Consider the following 18,155-nt stretch of genomic DNA (forward strand, 5'->3'; position numbering starts at 1 on the left):
TCCCTTTCACTAGTGAGGAAAATTGAAAACTGTCACACGAGAATGGTTGTCTCTGTCTTCTGTTTCTCACCCCAAGCCCCGCACTTTGATTGGGTGTAGCCACAAAGCCTCCTGTGGCTGCCCTGGGCTATGAGTGGCCCTATGCTGCATGAGCGGCCCTGTGTGGGGAAATGTGAGGGCTTACTTGGTGTTGTCAGAGTCGATCGTGTGAAAAAGCTTCTCAAGTTCTTCTTCATTAAGGACACCATCTGAAAAAAACAACTGGAATTCTTCCAAGGACAACTTCCCGTCATCTAAAAGAAAGAAGACATGAGGCGTGAGGGTCTGGAGACAAAGAGCAAGTCATCACAGACTCCCCATGGGGACCATGGAGCAAGGAGAATGGAAAGTCATGTAATCCCCAGTGCATAAAACCCCCAATCACAAATAATCCCCAAAGGCAGAGAGGACCTGCACACTAGATAATCCCCAAATCCAGAAAATCCTGAACCTAAATAATCCCCAATCAACAGATAATCCCCCAAACCCAGGTAATTCCCCCACCAATAGATAATCCCCAAACTTCACATGCTTCCCCTAAACCCTGACTTTTAGGGTGTATGTTCCAGATCACTAATTGAGGGGCCCAGTCTGCTTCCCATCCTCAGCTGGCTCCCACACCTACAGTATAAGGGCACCATACATCTCACTCTCTAACATCAACTCTTTCCCAGGTGTGGTATAGTCCAGGCCTGGGCGTAAGGAGAGTGTGCACGCATCTGTGTATCTCTCTTCTATCTCAGATTGGCCTTCTGTTCTCTTTCTTATCACCCATATTACCAGGTCCCTCCTTTCCCCCTAGAATGGGACCAGTAAGGGTTCCGTCCTCCCTTATCTCAGACCACTCTGTCCTCTGCTTCAGGAAAGGCAGGCCCTGAGCTACTACTTGAAGAAGATTTAATTAGCGGGAAAAGAGGCCCTGGTCCTGTCTATCTTTCGTCCAGCAGTTCTGAGGCTACAGAGGCAAAGTCACAAGATGATAGCTCCAGAGGCCATTTACTCTAAGCTCATCATTTTACAGATGGGGAAAGTGAGGCCCAAGGAGGCTAAGTAACTCCCCCAATGTCACAGAGGCACTGAGGATCTGAGAAAGGATTCAAACCCAGGCCCTCTGACTCTAAAATCTGAGTTCTTTCTGCTGTCTACTGCCTCCCATTAGGAATCAGTTCTTTGCCCAGATCTACATGGAATAGTCTTCCTCTGCCCATGAAGCCAGAACTCATTCTGAATGCTTTGTGGATCCGCAAAGACACAGGAAATTTGGGTAAGATTTCCATGGGGCTCAGAAGCAAATCCTTAACCCAAAGTGAGGCACAGGGACTCAATATCAGTATCCCACTCTTGTTTTTCTCAGCCTGAGTTGGGTTCTAGGACACAGACTTCTCTTGAGTTTATTTCTGATCCAACGGACTGTCTCAACAGCTTCCAATCTTGGGTGAGAGTGTCTGACTTTTCTCCTCCAGGGAGATGGCCCTGTAGGCTCTAGATAGGGTACACAGATGACCTTCTGCCTCCTCCATCTGCTCATCCCCAGCACTCCTTCCTTCCCCCTCCCCACTTGGGTTCCTCCTATCTCCTCTTCTCTCCCATTACCTCCAGGGACTGGTAGGCACAGCTGTTAGAATCACCTCCCCATCCTTCTTGATGAGATTAGAGACAATTTCTCCAAGAGGATCCTATGGCTTTTGGCCAGTCGTCTGGGGTAGCTGGGAAGGAGGACCCTAGCAGTACACAGTTCTCTCAGACAGATATTAGAGATTGGGCAGAGGGGCATTAATTACTCCTGAGGTGGTTTGACTTGAATCCCTTCCTTGATGAGTTATGAAATCCATCCATTTCTGAGAATGGTACCTCTCTACCTGACCCATTTTCTCATTATCTTCCTCATTATCTTTCTTCCTTAAACCTCTCTTACTTCTGACTTGACTATGTCTGTGGCCACCACTATTCATCTGGGATACTAGATTCAAAATCTTGAGTTTCTCTTAGATTTCCCCTTCTCTGTTACCCAAAGGTCCATGGGACTTTTCTATCCCACTTTACCCCTGAAATCTCTTCTATATGTTGTTATCTACACCTTCCTCCCTGCCCCAATTAGAATATGAATTCAGTCAATAAACATTTATTAAGCACCTACGAGGTACCAAGTCCTGTGCTAATTCACTTGAGCTCGAAGTGCTTTGCAATTAGTAAGTGCTAAATAAATGCTTTCTAATTCACTCATCTACAGTCAACATCAGATCCTATCTCACCATCACTCATATTCATTTCCTCCGCTCTCATTCCCCTGCCATCATCCCCAGTAAAGGGTTAAGGTTAGGTTAGCACCTACCTGGATTATTTCAAATAGCTATCTCACAGTATTCACCATCTTCACCAGGCTACTACCAACATCACCTTTGTTATAAATAGATCTAGCCATGTCACACCTTTGCTCAAAAGTCTTTGGTGGCTCCCTATTACCTCCAGGATAAAGCTTAAACTCCATAACTTCATATTCATGGCTCTCATAATTTAGTATTGCTCTATTTTTCTAACCATCTCTACCACTCAAACTCTATTTTTAAATTGGAATCACTCAACAACCCCCAACATTCTCCGTGCTCTTATACCCCAATGTCTTTGCTTAAATTGGTCCTCATGCCTGGAATTCTCTCTCTCACTCTCTTCACTGGTTGAACTCATAATCATGCTTTAAAGCTCATTTCATACACCACCTCCTCCATGAAGCTTCCCCCTAATAATGCACCTTCCCTCCCAAACTCAACATGACACTTTTCTCTGCACCTCATTAATGCATTTATTATGTAATGTTATGTATTATACTTACCTGTGTTAGCGTCTTCTAGACTATAAAGTCCTGGAGGACGAGGACCAAGGTCTTAATTAAACTTCAACACAGTGTTCTGCACACAGTGGGAGCTTAATAAATGTCTGTTATGCTTCACATTCCTGGTATGAAAGCTGAATTTGCTACAGAGAGTGATGAGGGAAGGGGGAAGGGGTCTTTTTTCCACGTGTTTTCAGAAGCTAACTTCTATCATTCTGAGTTATTCCCAGAGACCAGTTAGATCTTGAAGAAAGGGGATGTTTGCCCTTTAAAGCACTTTGGATGGCTCCTTTCCTTCCTACAAGGGCTCGGCTCACATCTTTCCCAGGATAGGGAAAGAGGGCGGGGAAAACAGAGTATGAGGATGAGTCGGGGGAAGGAAGGATGGAAGAACCATGACCTGGGGTCTCTGTCTCATCTTGTATCTTTCTCTTCCTTCCTAACCATTATTTCTGCTCAGGTGTCTCAGCCCAGTATCAGAGATAACATGAAAAACCAAGATGGAGAGGGTGGACCCAAGAGCATTCATCCTCAGGGAACAAGCAGAAGCCTAATGAATCCACATTTAATTAGGGGGAAGAGTCACCAAGTCAACAAAATGGCTTGAATTGGACCGCGGTGCTGGCATCCTTACATAGAATCAGCTTCAAGCGTGAGTGTATTCAAGTGTGTCAGAACTAACGAAGTGAGACCGCTGCCTTCACTGACAAGCTGGGGCTGGCAGCTTCCATAACAAGCTGGGGCCGGCGGCCTCGCTAACAAGTGAGGGCTGGCAGCAGCTTCTGTGGCGCGTGACCTTTCAAATGCCAAACTCCTTATTTTAAAACACACACACACACACACACACACACACACACAAACTTTTGTGTCTCACATGTCTGTACTGTGGGGAAGCATGGATATTCTCTCTGGCTCTGGCTGGCTCTGACATGAATGGTTCCAGTTCCTCTCCGGTGGCCAAGCCTCTCATCTCTCCACTTTCACCACTCCCCAACTGGCCTCTTTCCCTTTATCTTACAGCACTACCTCTGCCCCAATACCCACCCCAAAACACCACTTCAACCTCACTCTATTTCAATCTCTTTCTACTGAAGAAGGAAAGTGAAAGAAATGATTAGTAATAACCAATTATGGGGGATAGTCAGGTTTTTCCCTGCCCTATTTCATTGTTCAAGTAACCCTTTGAAGGACTTTATTGACCTCTGCCAAAAATTCACCCCACCTAGACCATTATTTATGGTGAATTCTTGCCCATTGTGTTCTACTCAAGCAAGTTTGGGTGGAGGTAGAACCTTTGTCTAGATTGCCTGAGGCTGGGGGTGGTCTGGACACTTTGTTCAAGAGTGATATGATGTCACTCTCTCAGCCTCTCATTGGAGTGAGCTTATTTCTCATTGTCATATTCATTTTCTCATTAATTGTTAACCAATCGGAGTTGATTGGCACCCTCAGGTGGCACCCACTCTTACAAGGGCATATAAACTGTGAGCCTACCACCATGAGGGGTCTTTGGCATTCAGGAGTGCCACTGACCTCCTTTTTTAAATAAAATATTAGCATTATTAATAAAATGACTAATTACCCAGAAACTATGAACTTTTAAAATACCACAAAAGGATATAAGTATTTATACAGCACCTACTATATGCCAGGCACTGCACTTAAGTTTTTTTTTTTGTTTGTTTTTTTACAAATTTTATCTCATTTGATACTGAGTCCCACAAATTTGCCATTGGAACCAGGGCAAGCCCTTTGTCCTCTCAGGCCCCTCAGTTTCCCTATTTGGAAAGTAGGATGGTTGGATTAGACAGATAATCTGTAAGGCCTCTTCTTGCTCCAAATGTTCTGATTGCTTCAAGCAGATATATCTAAAACCAAACCTATCAATTGTCTAACGCCACAAAATGAGCTCCACTCTGTGAAGGTCCAATTTCCATCAATGACACGTACAATTGCTTTCCTTGCCAACCGGCCAGAAAGCCTTGTTTGTCTTAGTCTTTTCCCTTCTTCCTCATTCCCAACATTCCAAAAGTCCCTAAGTAGTATAGTAACTGATAATTTTGTACCCACCCTTTTCTACTCACCTCACACTTAAACTGTTGGAGTAACCACCTAAATGGCTGTCCTGACTACAGTCTCTCTCTGTAAACCAAAATATGCCGTGAATCTTCTTAATACGTAGCACTAAACATGCCACTCTCTTTCTCAAGAACCTCCAATGGGCCCCAGTCACTCACTAGATCTGTAAGTACAAATTCCTTAGACCTTGTACATCTGACCTTAAACTGTCTCCACAGCCAAGCCTCCCACAACCCCCGGGTGAATCCCTATCTAGTCGGGCTGGTCTCTTTCCCCTCTATCATGATAATTCCTGCCTCCATACTCTACCTGTCTGCTCTCCTCACGCTGTATTGTTCTAATCTACCTGTTGTCCTAGATCCAGCTTAAGTCCACATTCTTTGGGAAGGTGATGCAGTGGGTAGAGTGCCAGTCCTGATGTCAGAAAGACCCATCTTCCTGAGTTCAAATCTAGCCTTAGGCACTTACTAGCTATATGACCCTGGGCAAGTCACTCCACCCTCTTTGCCTCAGTTTCCTCATGTGTAAAATGATCTGGAGAAGGATATGACAAACCACTCCAGTATCTTTGCCAAGAAAACCCCAAATGGGGTCAGAGAGAGTCAGACATGACTGAACAACTACACTTTGGAAAGCATCTCCTGACTATTCCAGACCACAGAGATCCCCCCCTTCCTGAATGCTTACAACACTTAGATGAGGATCAGATGTGTTAAGCTTTGGGTACATACACTGTGATGTCCCTGTTCCCTGTGTTAGCCTTGTCTCCATCCATATCTAGACAACAAGCTCCCACTGAGCAGAATTTGTGGGGGATTTTAAGCTATTCTAGGGAAAAGAGAAGAATCAAAAAAGAAAAAGGCCCAGTGGCTGGAGGAGAGGGGACAGACAGAAGTAAAATCACCCGGCTCTCACTTTGCTTCTGTTTTCTTTGCAAAGGAGAATGATGTTTGAACTGGAAAGAGCAGGACATAAATGACTAACAACAAAGCATCTAGTTGCCCTTGATAAATTCAAGTCACCCGGGCCAGACAAGCTGCATCCTAAGATACTGAAAAAGAGATTTTTCAGTACTGAATGTGATTGTTGAGTCGCTTTCACTCACATTTGAAAGATCTTAGGGAACTAGAAAGGCACCACGGGATTGGCGAAGGAAATATTTCGCCACAGTTTTCAAAAAAAAAAAAAAGAATATAGTTTGCAACAAGAAATCGACTTAATTCAATTCAATAAATATTTTCTAACTGCCTACTATGTGAAAGGCACTATATTACTGTACAGGGGATTGGGGCTATAAAGACCCTCTCTGCCCTCAAGCAACTTCCATTGTCCTGAAGAAGACAGGTATTTACAGAGATAAGGACGTCATTGACCAACTTTGATAGACTTAGTTCTTTTCAGAAATACAATGATCTAAGATAATTCCAAAATATTCATGATGGAAAATGCTATCCACATCCAGAGAAAGAACTATGGAGTCTGAATGCAGATTGAAGCATACTATTGTCTATTTTTTTTTTCTTTCTCGAGGTTTTCCTCTTTTGTTCTGATTCTTTTTTCACAACATTACTAACGTGGAAATAGGTTTAATATGATTGTACATGTATAGCCTATATCAGATTGCTTGCCATCTTGGGGAGGGGAAAGAGGACAGAGGGAGAAAAAAATTTGGAACTCAAAATCTTATAAAAGTGAACATTTAAAACTATCTTTACATGTAACTGGAAAAAATAAAACACTATTAAGTGCAAAAATAAACAAATAAAAATAAATTTTTTAAAAAGAATATAATCGAGTTTGATTTTAATTATCGGAGGGAAAAAATGTATTATTAAATGGATTGTTGGTGAACATCTACAAAAGAATATGGAATTGCTATGGTTAGATTAAATCATGTCCTCTTCTGACATGGTTACTAGATGGATAGAACAGGAGAATGCTATGGGTGTGCTTTCTCTAGATGTAAGCAAAGCATGTGATAGTCTTTTATGTTATTCTTGTAGAAAAGATGGAGAGATTGTGGGTCAGATGACAGAGGTTAGGCGGATTTGGAAATGGTCGAGTGACTGGATACAAAGAGAAGCTATTAATTATTCAGTGCCAACTTGGAAGGTGGCCTTCAGCAGAATGGGCCCTTGGCCCTGCACTGTTTAATATTTTCATTAATGACTTGGACAAAGCAGTTGATGTCGTGCCTATCTAGTTTGGAGGTAACAGGAAGCTAGGGAGGATGGTTTACAAGCAGGATATCAGAACCCAAAAAAGGCTGATATACTGGGCCAAATTTCAGCAGCTGAAATTTAACAGGGTTAAATGCAAAGTCTTACATTCATGTTTGAAAAAAAATCAGGTGCATGAGTACAAGATGCAGGAAACATGGCTAAATAGCCATTTGTGTGGAAAAGATCTAGGGGAGGGAGGGGTCCTAGTAGAATGCAAACTCAAAATTAGTCAACCAGCACCCATTAAGCTATTGTTATATACCAGGCACTATGCTAAATGCTGGGACACAAAGGCAAAAGGAAAGACAGTCCCTGTCCTCAAGGAGCTCATATTCTAATGAGGAAAGCCAACACACAAAAGTTGGGGGATGAGTGGGAGAAGGCACCCACTCTGGGACATGGTGGAGAAAGAAGTCTCAAGAGTCAGGAGTGTAGCCTGAAGAAAAAAATGAGTAGAGTGAATGTGGTTGGCCTTTGCACTTGCCTTGAAATGGAGGTTCAGGGAGGAATTGATCAATCAAAGGAAGGGGTGCCAGGTATGGAGTTGTCTTCCAGAGCGAGAATGGTGCTGTGGCATGGTGGAGAATGAAGTATGGAGAGTCAGGAGTGGCGCCCAGAAAGAGGTGAAGGAATGAACACTGGTGGATGGTGGGATGGGGACAATGGGATCATGAGGTAGGACCTAGGTGGGAATCTGAAGAGGAGACCTCCTCTCCACCATTGTGCCAAAAAGGAGCTCTGGCTTGGGTGGCCAGATAGAATGGGCTTCATCAGAGGATGAAGAAAAGAAGGGGAGGAAGAGGAAGGAGGAGAAGGAGAAGAAGGAAGAGGAGGAGATGTCAATCTTAGGCTGAATTATGAGAGCTATGGTGTCCAGGACACTAGTGCTAGGATGCCTAGTCTGTATGCTTATCATATTGGATCTCTTCCCAGGGCCCTGCTCAGATCAACTCTGGATTATGATGTTTGGTTCTTGCTTCAAAATTTTAGGAAAGAAATTGATAAGCTAGAAAGCATCAAAAGGAGGACAAATGGGAATGGTGAAGGGACTTGGGATTATGCCACATGTGAACTAATTAAAAGAACTAGGTGTTGTAGTAGATAGAGTGCTGTCCCTGACATCAGGAAGACCTGAGTTCAAATCTGGCCTCAGGTACTTACTCTCTATGTGACCCTGGGTAAGTCACTTAACCCAGTTTGCCTCAGTTTCCTCATCAGTAAAATGAGCTGGAGAAGGAAATGGCAAACCACTCCAGTATCTTTACCAAGAAAACTCCAAATGGGGTCACAAGAGTCTGACACGACTGAACAACGACACAAAGAAGACTTGGAGGATGTGGAGAGCTATTTTCAAGGATCATGTGAAACGGGAATTTGAATTACTCTGTTTGGTCCCAGAAGGCAGAACTAGGAGCAAGGAACGGATATTACAGAGGAAGAAGATTTTTGGAGAATTTTTGGGAGGACTTGGACAAGAAATAATAGCTCCCTTTACATGTGTTAGTTCAATTGATCCCCACAACAACTCTGAGGAAGTAGTACTATTATTAATTTATTAATTATTATTTTAGAGATGATGAGGAAACTGAGACACAGAAAAGTGAAGGGACTTGCTGAGGTCATACAGCTAGTCAGGGTCTGAGACAGGATTCAAACTCAGGTCTTCCTGACTCCAAGTCCTTTGTTCTATCTACTGTGCTGCCTAGACTCAGTCAGTCAGAATGAAAGGGCATGGATGGATTGTGATCTTCATTGTTTCAGTTTTTCCCACACATTGATGAACTCACAGATTTAAGGGACAGAGTAAAGAAAAACTTCCTAACAAGCAGAGGCGTCCAGAAGTGGAATGGGGAAGATAGTGAATTTCCCTTCATTGGAAGTCTCAAAGCAAAGGCTACTTTGTTAGGTACAGAGTAGGAGTCAATAGATACTTGAGGGTCACTTGCCTAGCAAAACTTAAACGTTTTTGATTAGTCTTTAAAACTTTTTAATGATTCTTATAAGATGGGATGATAGACTAGATATGTTGGTAACCTGAGTCTCTGCCTCACAAAATCCATGACAGGGTCTAGTGGAGAGCCCACCAGACTTCTAATCATAATCCCCAACTGATTCCTAGATTTGATTCTCATTTGATTTGGGCTAAGTTATTTCCCTTCTCTGGGCTTCTGTTTCCCTCACTGTAAAATGAGGAGTTTGGGTATTTATAGCAGCATTTTTTTTGTAGTAGCCAAGAACTGGAAACAAAATTGATACCCCTCAATCGGGAATTGGTAAAACAAGCTGTGGTACACAAACCTAATGGAATAATACTGAGCTGTAAGAAATGATGAGTGTGATAAATACAGATTAGGGGAAGACACATGAATGTAAAGTCAGCAGACTCAAGAAAACAAGAACTACAATGATAGAAATGAAAAGAACAACAAAACAAAGAAACCTGAATATTCTGCAATGATGGTCAAGTTCTGCCTCTTGAGATCTGTCCTTTCTCCCAGCTTCTTTGCAGAAGTGAGGGACTAGGAGTGTGGAACATGGCATACATAGACTTTTTTTTTTTTAAGCATATTGATTAATTACAATGAACTATGTTTTTTTTCCTCTTTTTTATTTCTCAGTATAAGAAATAAGACAGGGAGAAGGGAGAGATGCATTGGGAAATACAGATGATGTAAAAAACAAAAGATATCAATAAAATTTATTTGAAAAAAGGGGGGAAGGAGAAGTAGCTTGGACAAGATAACTAAGCTTCCTTTCAGCTCTCTGTCTTACAGACATAGACGTACACGCCCTGAAATTCAGAGACTGGCTGGGGAAAGTGCCCTCGTAACAGGTGGCATGGATTTAACCCTCTCAGGATAACTGTACCAGAGCACTAGAGAAAATGAAGCTGTCAGGGCTGAGGAAAGAGAGCAGTCCCTGCCCCTCAGGCTCAAGAAACCAGTAGGGGAGTATCTCTCATCAAAAGGACTGCTCAGCCATCTTTTCTCTCCTCCCCACTGTCCTCCCTCTCCGCCTTCTTTGTCTAATGAGCCCATTAAATTCCTGAGAAATCATAGCCTGTGACCCAGTGTTCCTGAGCTTTCTAATGAGGAGGAAGAAACACAATGAAAATGAAATACTGGTCTGTGGTTGGGGAAGGAATGAACAGTAGTCATACACACTGATGGTCAAAAATAGCTTTAGGGACAAAGGACTCTCTGCTTCAACAAACATGTCTCTTTTTGCTCCTCCACTTTCCCAAAGTTTTTCTCAACCCGACTTTGCCTTTTCTTTAGCTCTGCAGTGAAAAGAGCATTAGATTTCAGTGTCAAGGAAGACCTGGGCTCAAATCTTGGCCACTCACCATTTGTGTGACTTGGGGAAAGTCACTTTGCCTCTCTGGACCTCACTTTCCTCAGCTGTAAAATGAGGGATTGGACTAAATGACCCACAAAGTGCCTTCCTGATTTAAATCTATAGTCCTATGACCCTTTCTCTTCTTTTCTCCCTTTTCATGTCCCCTCTTCCCTTTCTCCCAGTCACTTCACCAGCATTTACTAAGATTCTACTATATGCCAGAGGTCTCACTGAACCTTGGAGAGAAAGAAACCAAAACGAAATTGTACCTGCCCTCACAGAACTAGGTGTAGCAATGACTAGAGTGCTGAACTTGGAGTCAGGAAGATCTCAGTTTAAATCCTCTCAGATATTTATTAGATGTGTGACCTGGGCACATCACATAAATTTCTGTCTGCCTCACTTGATCACATCTCTAAAATGGGAATAATAATACTCACCTCACAAGGTTGTGAGGATCAAATGAGATGCCATATATAAAGCTCTTTGTAAACTTTCAAGTGCTATATAAATGCTGACTAGCATCATCTTCATCATTATCACTATAACCATCATTATAATCTCTGTCATCATCTTCATCACCATCATCATCTTCATCAAGACCACCATCATCATCTCCACCACCACCTTCATCATCACCATCATCATCATCACTATCACCATCATAAGCACCACCACCATCTTCATCCTCTAGTGAAGCCTTTCCTATTTGCCCACCCAAGCCAGAGCTCCTTCTTGGCACAATGGTAGAGAGGAGGTCTCCTTTTCAGACTCCCACCTAGGTCCTACCTTATGATCCCATTGTCCCCGTCCCACGTTCTACCATTGTTCACTCCTTCCTCCCTCTCTGGGCTCCATTACTGCCTCTCTGAATTTCTTTTTCCACCATGCTACAAGAGCCTTCTCACTTTGGAACACCACTCCATGCCTGGCACCCCTTCCTTTGATTGATCAATTCCTCCCTGAACCTCCATTTTCAGAAAAGTGCCAAGGCCAACCATGTTTACTCCTTTCTTCTCCAGGCTCCTGACTCTCTAGACTTCTATCTCCATTATGCCCCAACTCAATCAACCAATCAATCAACATTTATTCAGGGTACCTTCTCCCTCCCTCCTCTCTCCTTTTCAGCTCCCTTTTATACTTACCTTCCCTCATTAGAATGTAAACTCCTTCGAGGCAGGGACCCTTTTTCTTTTTTGCCTTTTTTGCATCCCAACACTTAGCACAGTGCCCACACATAGTAATCACTTAATGGATACTTTGTTGAGTTGTTGATTTGTCTAGGAAGTCAGTGGATTAGGAAGGAGAAAGAGGCACCCAATAGGGAGTCCCTTAAGAAACCCAGGGGGTAGTAGGTACAAAGCCACACATTTATACCACTGGTTGATTGGAGGAGGTTCTAACCTTTGGGCTGGAGAGGGTAATGCATAGGCAATCAGGGAAATGGGATTACTAGCCCCATAGATGATGCAGCTGTGGCCCGGAGAGATGGAGTAAGTTTCTCAACATCACACAGCAAGTTAGTGGTTGAGCCAGGACCCAGATCCAGACCTCCAGACTCCCAGTGTTTTTTTTTCCCTATACCACACTGCTTCTGGTTGTCTTCTACTAGTCTCATGTGTATGTGTGTGTGTGTGTGTGTGTGTGTGTGAATTGTCTCCCCAGCTAACAATGTCATTGACTTGAGGGCAGACACCATGTTTTGGTCTGGGTTTGATTGTTGGGTCTGGCACAGTGGTAGGAAGAGGTCTCTTTCCCCCTAGATTCCCACCCCATGCCAATAAGTGCCGGTATAGCCCTTGATTCTAAAGTCAAGCCAGCAGGTCTACAGGAAAGCAGAGGCAGGGAAAGTGGGCAGTGTGGGAGGGAATGGGGGAAATGGAAGGGAGAAGGGGAAGTGGGTGGGGGAAGCCAGGTGCTCCCAAGGAGAGAAAAGGGGGTTAAAAGAGGGAGTGAAGGAATACCCCCTTTACCAATATTCCCTTCTTTATAATGGGGGATGAAAGGACCAATAATATTTGGCTGATGGTATTTGTGTCTTTATTTCTCTGCTGTTTCCATTCTTGAGAAACCAGGTGGGGGAGGGGCTAAGGATGCACTCAGAGGCTGCTCCTACTCTTATCCTAGATGCCCATTTTGGGGGATGGGTTTTATTGCACCTTATTTTTCACGCATGATGACTTTGCCCTTCTACACTCCTGCCCCCGCCAGCCCAAGGCTCAGCGGGAAGCTTGTGGGTTCGTGCCAGTCTTGCCAACCACCCACTGTCCCCATGCCCCCCAAAGAGAACTCCAATTCCAGCTTCAGCTCAAGCCTAGGATTTCACCTCCCCCTCCTACTTCATGCTCAGTGGGACTGAGGCTGGGAACAGCTCGGCTCCTGCAAGAGGGTGGGAGTGGGGGAGGTGGGGCTAAGGGGCCCAGATACTTGAACGACCTGTAATTTCATCAGTGTGGGTGCTTTCCACTGTGACATTAATCACAACCTCTTCAAATTACAGGAGTATGGATTTAGAGATGGAAGGGACCTTAGAGGCCACTGGGTCCATTCCCTTCATTTTGCTGAGGTCCAGAGAGATTAAGTCATATGCTTAGGGTCACACAGCACGAAAATGTCTTCCATGGGGATTTGAAACTAGGTCTTCCTGACTCCAAATCCAGCGTCCAGAGTTGTTGTGACCAAAAAACATTAATCTCCCAGAGGCCAAGATGGTAATTAGCTTTCTCTGAGCTTAACTAGGTTGGTCCTCTGACCAGAAACATGTCTGCGGTCTGGAATAGTCCCAGATTTAAAACCTTCCCAACCTCATTGGCCTTTGTACTCTGTGGGCATAGTCTTTGACAGGCCAGGTTACCCTCAAGACAGGAGGCAATACGAGAGGAGGGCTTTGGTAGAAAAAGGGGGCAGGGGATCAAGTCAGAGAGAATAACAGGCCAAACCCAATCCTAATCCCATGAGGCCCTCCATCCCTCAGTCTGGTTGCACAGAAAGTCTCAGTTGTGCTGTCTTTCACCCAGCATGGTCTTTGTGTCTCCCTCTTCCCTCTCTTTCATGTGCCCCATGATTCATTGAGTTGTCAAAACCTCCCCCTGCCAAGCCCTTATCTCACTGGCTCATCCCCAGTCCCCAGTAAGACCCTTCCCTTCATGAAGTCATAGGTGAGACATGGGAGCCTAGGGTCTGCAAGAATGGGATATGCTTGGCCCATCCTAGGCTTTGTTGATTCTATCTTGGAGGGAGAGGTGTGACATTCTAGGTCTTTTGCCTCTATAGTAGGGGTCTTTTTTTTTTTTTTGTATCCTGGAATCTTTTAGTGGTCTGGGGAAGCCTATAGACCCCTTCTCAGAATCATGTTTTTAAATGCACAAAATAAAATTCGTAGGATTATAAAGAAAGCCAATTATACTGAAATACAGTTATCAAAATATTTTTTAAAAAAGTTCACAGACCCTAGGTTAAGAACCCCTGAACTAGGGTCTCTCCCCCTCTTCCTGTGCTGAGCTTTGCCAGGGAGTACTCACCATTCTTGTCAGCCCGGCGGAAAATCTGCAAAGAGGGGAGAATCCAGGTTAATTTTGGGGGGGGGAACACTCCCATTTCCCTGATCTCAGGGCCTGTCCCCCAATCCCTTTTACCCACCTGAGGGAGAAGCCTGAGGGGCCAAGGAAGTAAGATGGATTGAAGCACATATAGTCTCAGAAACTTATATATTAATATACATAGAGTCTCATTCACCTATAGATATGATCACAGGCATTCATACATACTTATAGAGTCATAGTCATAATCACAGAGACACAATTAACACACAGTCACACACACATACACCCCCCTATACAAATAAGGTCAGCCCCAGACAAAACTGGGAAGTGAGACAACTTGTCAACCTTCTCAACTCTTCTCCTTTTCCTCCTACAGCGAATTAATAAAAAGTGAATCCTGAAAGAAATCCCAAGGAATGAGTATCTAATGGTGGAACTTCAGGCACCACGAAAGGTAGGCAGGGGATGTTATTTTATTAGGGTACCTCCTTCACTCCCTTCACAGAAGGGATTTTCTACTGTGCCTTTGGGTGAGGGCAGCCCTGTGTTCAGCCTCATATGTATAGTCTGTGTTCCATGCTTGGGCACACACACACACACACACACACACACACACACACACACACACACACACACAGGAATCATAGAATTTAGAGCTAGAAGGAATTTATGAGACATATACGAATGCACACAGCCATGCACACCCTCACGCTCAAACCTCCAAAGGATGGATTCTCCTCTGGGTACCAGAGGACATGAGACAGAAACTCCAGGAGCTCCCAGGGGCTGGGCCAGACTGTGGTAGCAGCTCCAAGCATGGTGGAGGCTCTTATTTACACAGTGTTTCAAGGTTTGCAAAGCACTTTTCAAGCCCTATTTCATTTGATTCGAACAACCACCTCATGAGGTGGGTACTATAATTATTATTATCATCCCCATTTTGCAGAGGAAGAAACCCGAGGCAAGCAGAGCAGAAGTGACTTGCCCAGTGACGTAGATAATAAGCCCCTTGAGTTAGAATTTGAACTCAGGTCTTCCTGATTTCAGTTCTGGTGCTTTATCCACTGTGCCACCTAGCTGCTATTAAGCTGCCCTTAGTAGTGGGGCATCCTGAGAATGTTGTTTTGGGGGTAGAAAGGAGTTAGTAAGTCAGTCTCCTGTCCTTTATTAAGCCCCTACTATGTGCCAAGTATTAGAAGGAGGCTAGGAGCTGTTTTCCTCTTTTTCTTCCTCTCCCAAACCTGGGTTGAATAGGGCCTTCCCTGACTCAGGTGAGCCCTCAGTTGGGGATTGCTGGCCCCAAGTACTAGACATCAGAATGGCCCAATTCTGATCACCCCTCTTCTGGCACTTGGTGAAAAGTGGAGGGGGAGTAACTAGGGTACTAGAGGGTCCCACATTTCTGTGCATTGGGGATCACTTTGTTCTCAATACCAGAGATTTGGAAGGCATGAGTGTGCTGGCATATACCAAGAAGCCTTTCGAGCCTGGGCAAGAGACTAGAGACTCAGATACAAAGGACCTGAGAGATTCTGGAAGAAAAACAGAGGCCACGAAGTGATGAATCAGGGTTCAAAGGGGTGGGGGGAGGACTGGCAGTATGGCTTCTAATCCTAGCTCCAATACTTGTGTGATATTGACAAGTTACCTGCTGTGAGCCTCAGTTTCCTCCATAAAATGGGGATATTAATACTTGTTCTATATGACAGAGTTGAAGGAAAACACTAAATATTATAGAAATGAGCTACTACTACTACTACTACTACTACTACTACTACTACTACTACTACTATTACTACTACTACTACTACTACTACTACTACCACTACCACCCAGTACTGAAGGGTCTTCAAGTGACAAATTTCCTAACAGCAACATAGTGGGATCTGTGTCTTTTCTCTCCATGATTTCCTGCCTGGATAGTCTGTGCCCTTAGAATCCTCATTCCTTGAGTAGCCTTGGTTACCAGCCTGAGAGTCACTTACTGTCCATCAGTATCTGATTTCTGAGGAGGGGGATAGGGAAGAGATAAAGGACAAGAGCCTGTCCCTTTTCTAGGTGTAAGGAAACACAGGTAGCCCCTGATTCCGAGTAGAATCTTAGAAACTAGAATTCCATATGTCATCCAATCCAAAATCTTTGTAGAAATGACTGAAGGGAAATGACTTGCTCAGAAGTTCAAAGAGATCTGGAACCCAAACCTTTCAGTTTGGTGCTTCCATCCCAAGGCAGAGTCCAGTCAACTAGGGGATACTCAGAGCCAGATAGAGCCTCACCCCCAGGACTCCGAAAGAAAAATCGGAAGTAACCTTAAAAGGTGGGGAGCACGGGAGGGTTGGGGTTCTGGGTTCGATCTCTCTCATAGGAACATCTCTTCCCTTCCCCCCCCCAAAAAACAGATGCACACTTTCTGCACACATACGTCCACCACTGCTGGGAAGAAAGAGCGTGGGATATGAACCCCACCTGGTTGGGAAGGGAAAGAGACACCCATAATCTCGACCCTGCCCCATAACCACCGGGTCTACACTGAATGGACCAAACCACTTGGACTCAGCGTTGTCCAATCACCCCCTTAAACGCGACCCCAACTAAGCAGATTCCTAAAGCTGGGGCTGTAGAGGGGAGGCGTCCAGGGTGGGAAACCAGGTCCGAGGAAAAGAAGGGAAATTGAGGGGCGGGGGTCAGAGAGTCCTGTTAGGAGGGGGAGGAACTCTGGAGAGAGACTGTGATCAGGGAAGAGTATTGAGGAAAGCGCCAGGGTCTACAGAAGGGACTGTCCCAGGGAGGATGTCTGGATTCAGGGAAGGGCTGCGATAGAGAGGCTGCGGATTCGGAGAGGTCTAGGGGTGGGGAGACGATCAGAGCTCAGTCTCGGGAAAGGAGGCGAGGGTGGGGGTGGGGTGGGAGCGGAGAGGCAGGGAAGTGGGATGGGGTGGGGACTGAGGATCCCTTGGGATGGGAAAGGGAGCAGGATCCGATTTAGGGAGAGGAGGGAGGAGAGAGCCCCCAGGAGAAGGGAAAGCTTTCACGGGATCCTGAAGGATGAGAGACGGGGAGCAGGGGGCTAAGGATAGATGTGAAGGGGGAGCTAAGATCGTGCGGGAGTCAGACATGCCGAGACCGTAGGGGACGGTGTAGGGATGGGGAGAGGTGGAAAGGAAGAGAGGTGTGGGGTAAGGGTGGGAGAAAAGGAGGAGGAGGAGGAGGAAGAAGAGGAGGAAGAACCCCGGGCCAGGGAGGGCTACTCACGTCCAGGATGACCGAGGTGCCCCTCCTAGGTGGGGACGGGGGCGGAGGCGGGGTGGGACAGAGCCCTTGGACAGTCCTGGCCCCCGGCCCGTCGGCCAGCGGCTCCCGGGGTTCGCCCATCCTGGCTCCCACCCAACGGAGCAGCCCCCCCAGCGCCCGGCCCTGCGGCGGCGGCTCCCGGAGCAGTCTGTGCGCGCCGGCCCTGCAGAGGCGCGCCGCCCGCTCACACATCGCTCGCGCAGCGCCCGCCTCCCGCCTCCCGCCTCCCTCCCGCCGGAGCCACCGCCGCCCCCCCCCCCCCCCGCGCCCCCCCCCCCCCCCCCCCGCCACGGTTTCCCTCCCTTCCTCTTATTTCTGAGGATGATGGGGGTGGGGTAGGGCTAGGGGCTGAGTCCCAGCGGGGATAACTGGGGGGCGCATTAGGACAGTTGGAATCCGTGAAGTCAGGAGTAGGGGCTGAGGCTGGGAGGGGGAGAGGAGAGGTGTGCTGCGCTGGCCGGGGCCTCTTGGACTCAGCATCTAGGAAGGGCTGGAGTCCAGCCTAGGAGTGCCCCTGAGGCCTCCAACACATCGATCCTTCCTTACATCTTTCCCTGTCTCTGGTTCCTCAGCTGGCAGGCACAGGCGAGGAAAGAAGAGTTTCCTTAAGTCAGGCGCTCCCTCTGCCGGCAAAAGCCCCAGAACTCTCATTCACACGACTCCCCCGGCTCCTGGAGCATTCTTTACTCACACCCCTCCCAGGGCCCTTCAGAACCCGAGCACTCACTTAGACACTGGTCCCTTCCCACCCCATCCCATCCCACCATTCATTCACTCACGGGGCTACAAGGCGAGATGGAATCCCCCTTCACA

The 18,155-nt window shown here is 45.9% G+C and overlaps 1 protein-coding gene across 2 annotated transcripts in view; it reads right to left on the reverse strand.

Annotated features, from left to right (window-relative positions):
- Positions 1 to 17,534, reverse strand: part of NECAB2 (N-terminal EF-hand calcium binding protein 2) — a 52,259-nt gene extending 34,725 nt beyond the window's left edge. Inside the window, exons 1-3 of one of the 2 annotated variants that reach the window (XM_027847661.1) lie at positions 17,304 to 17,534; positions 14,031 to 14,055; positions 185 to 293 (exon numbers count right to left, since the gene is read on the reverse strand). In XM_027847661.1, coding sequence (XP_027703462.1) covers positions 185 to 293; positions 14,031 to 14,055; positions 17,304 to 17,534 — 365 coding nt within the window. The remainder of the gene's footprint in view (positions 1 to 184; positions 294 to 14,030; positions 14,056 to 17,303) is intronic. The other variant, XM_027847662.1, reaches the window with a different exon arrangement.
- Positions 17,535 to 18,155: the final 621 nt, after the last annotated feature.

This window comes from Vombatus ursinus, unplaced genomic scaffold, assembly GCF_900497805.2.
Source record: "Vombatus ursinus unplaced genomic scaffold, bare-nosed wombat genome assembly UNPS02005286.1, whole genome shotgun sequence".
NCBI classification, from domain to species: domain Eukaryota; kingdom Metazoa; phylum Chordata; class Mammalia; order Diprotodontia; family Vombatidae; genus Vombatus; species Vombatus ursinus.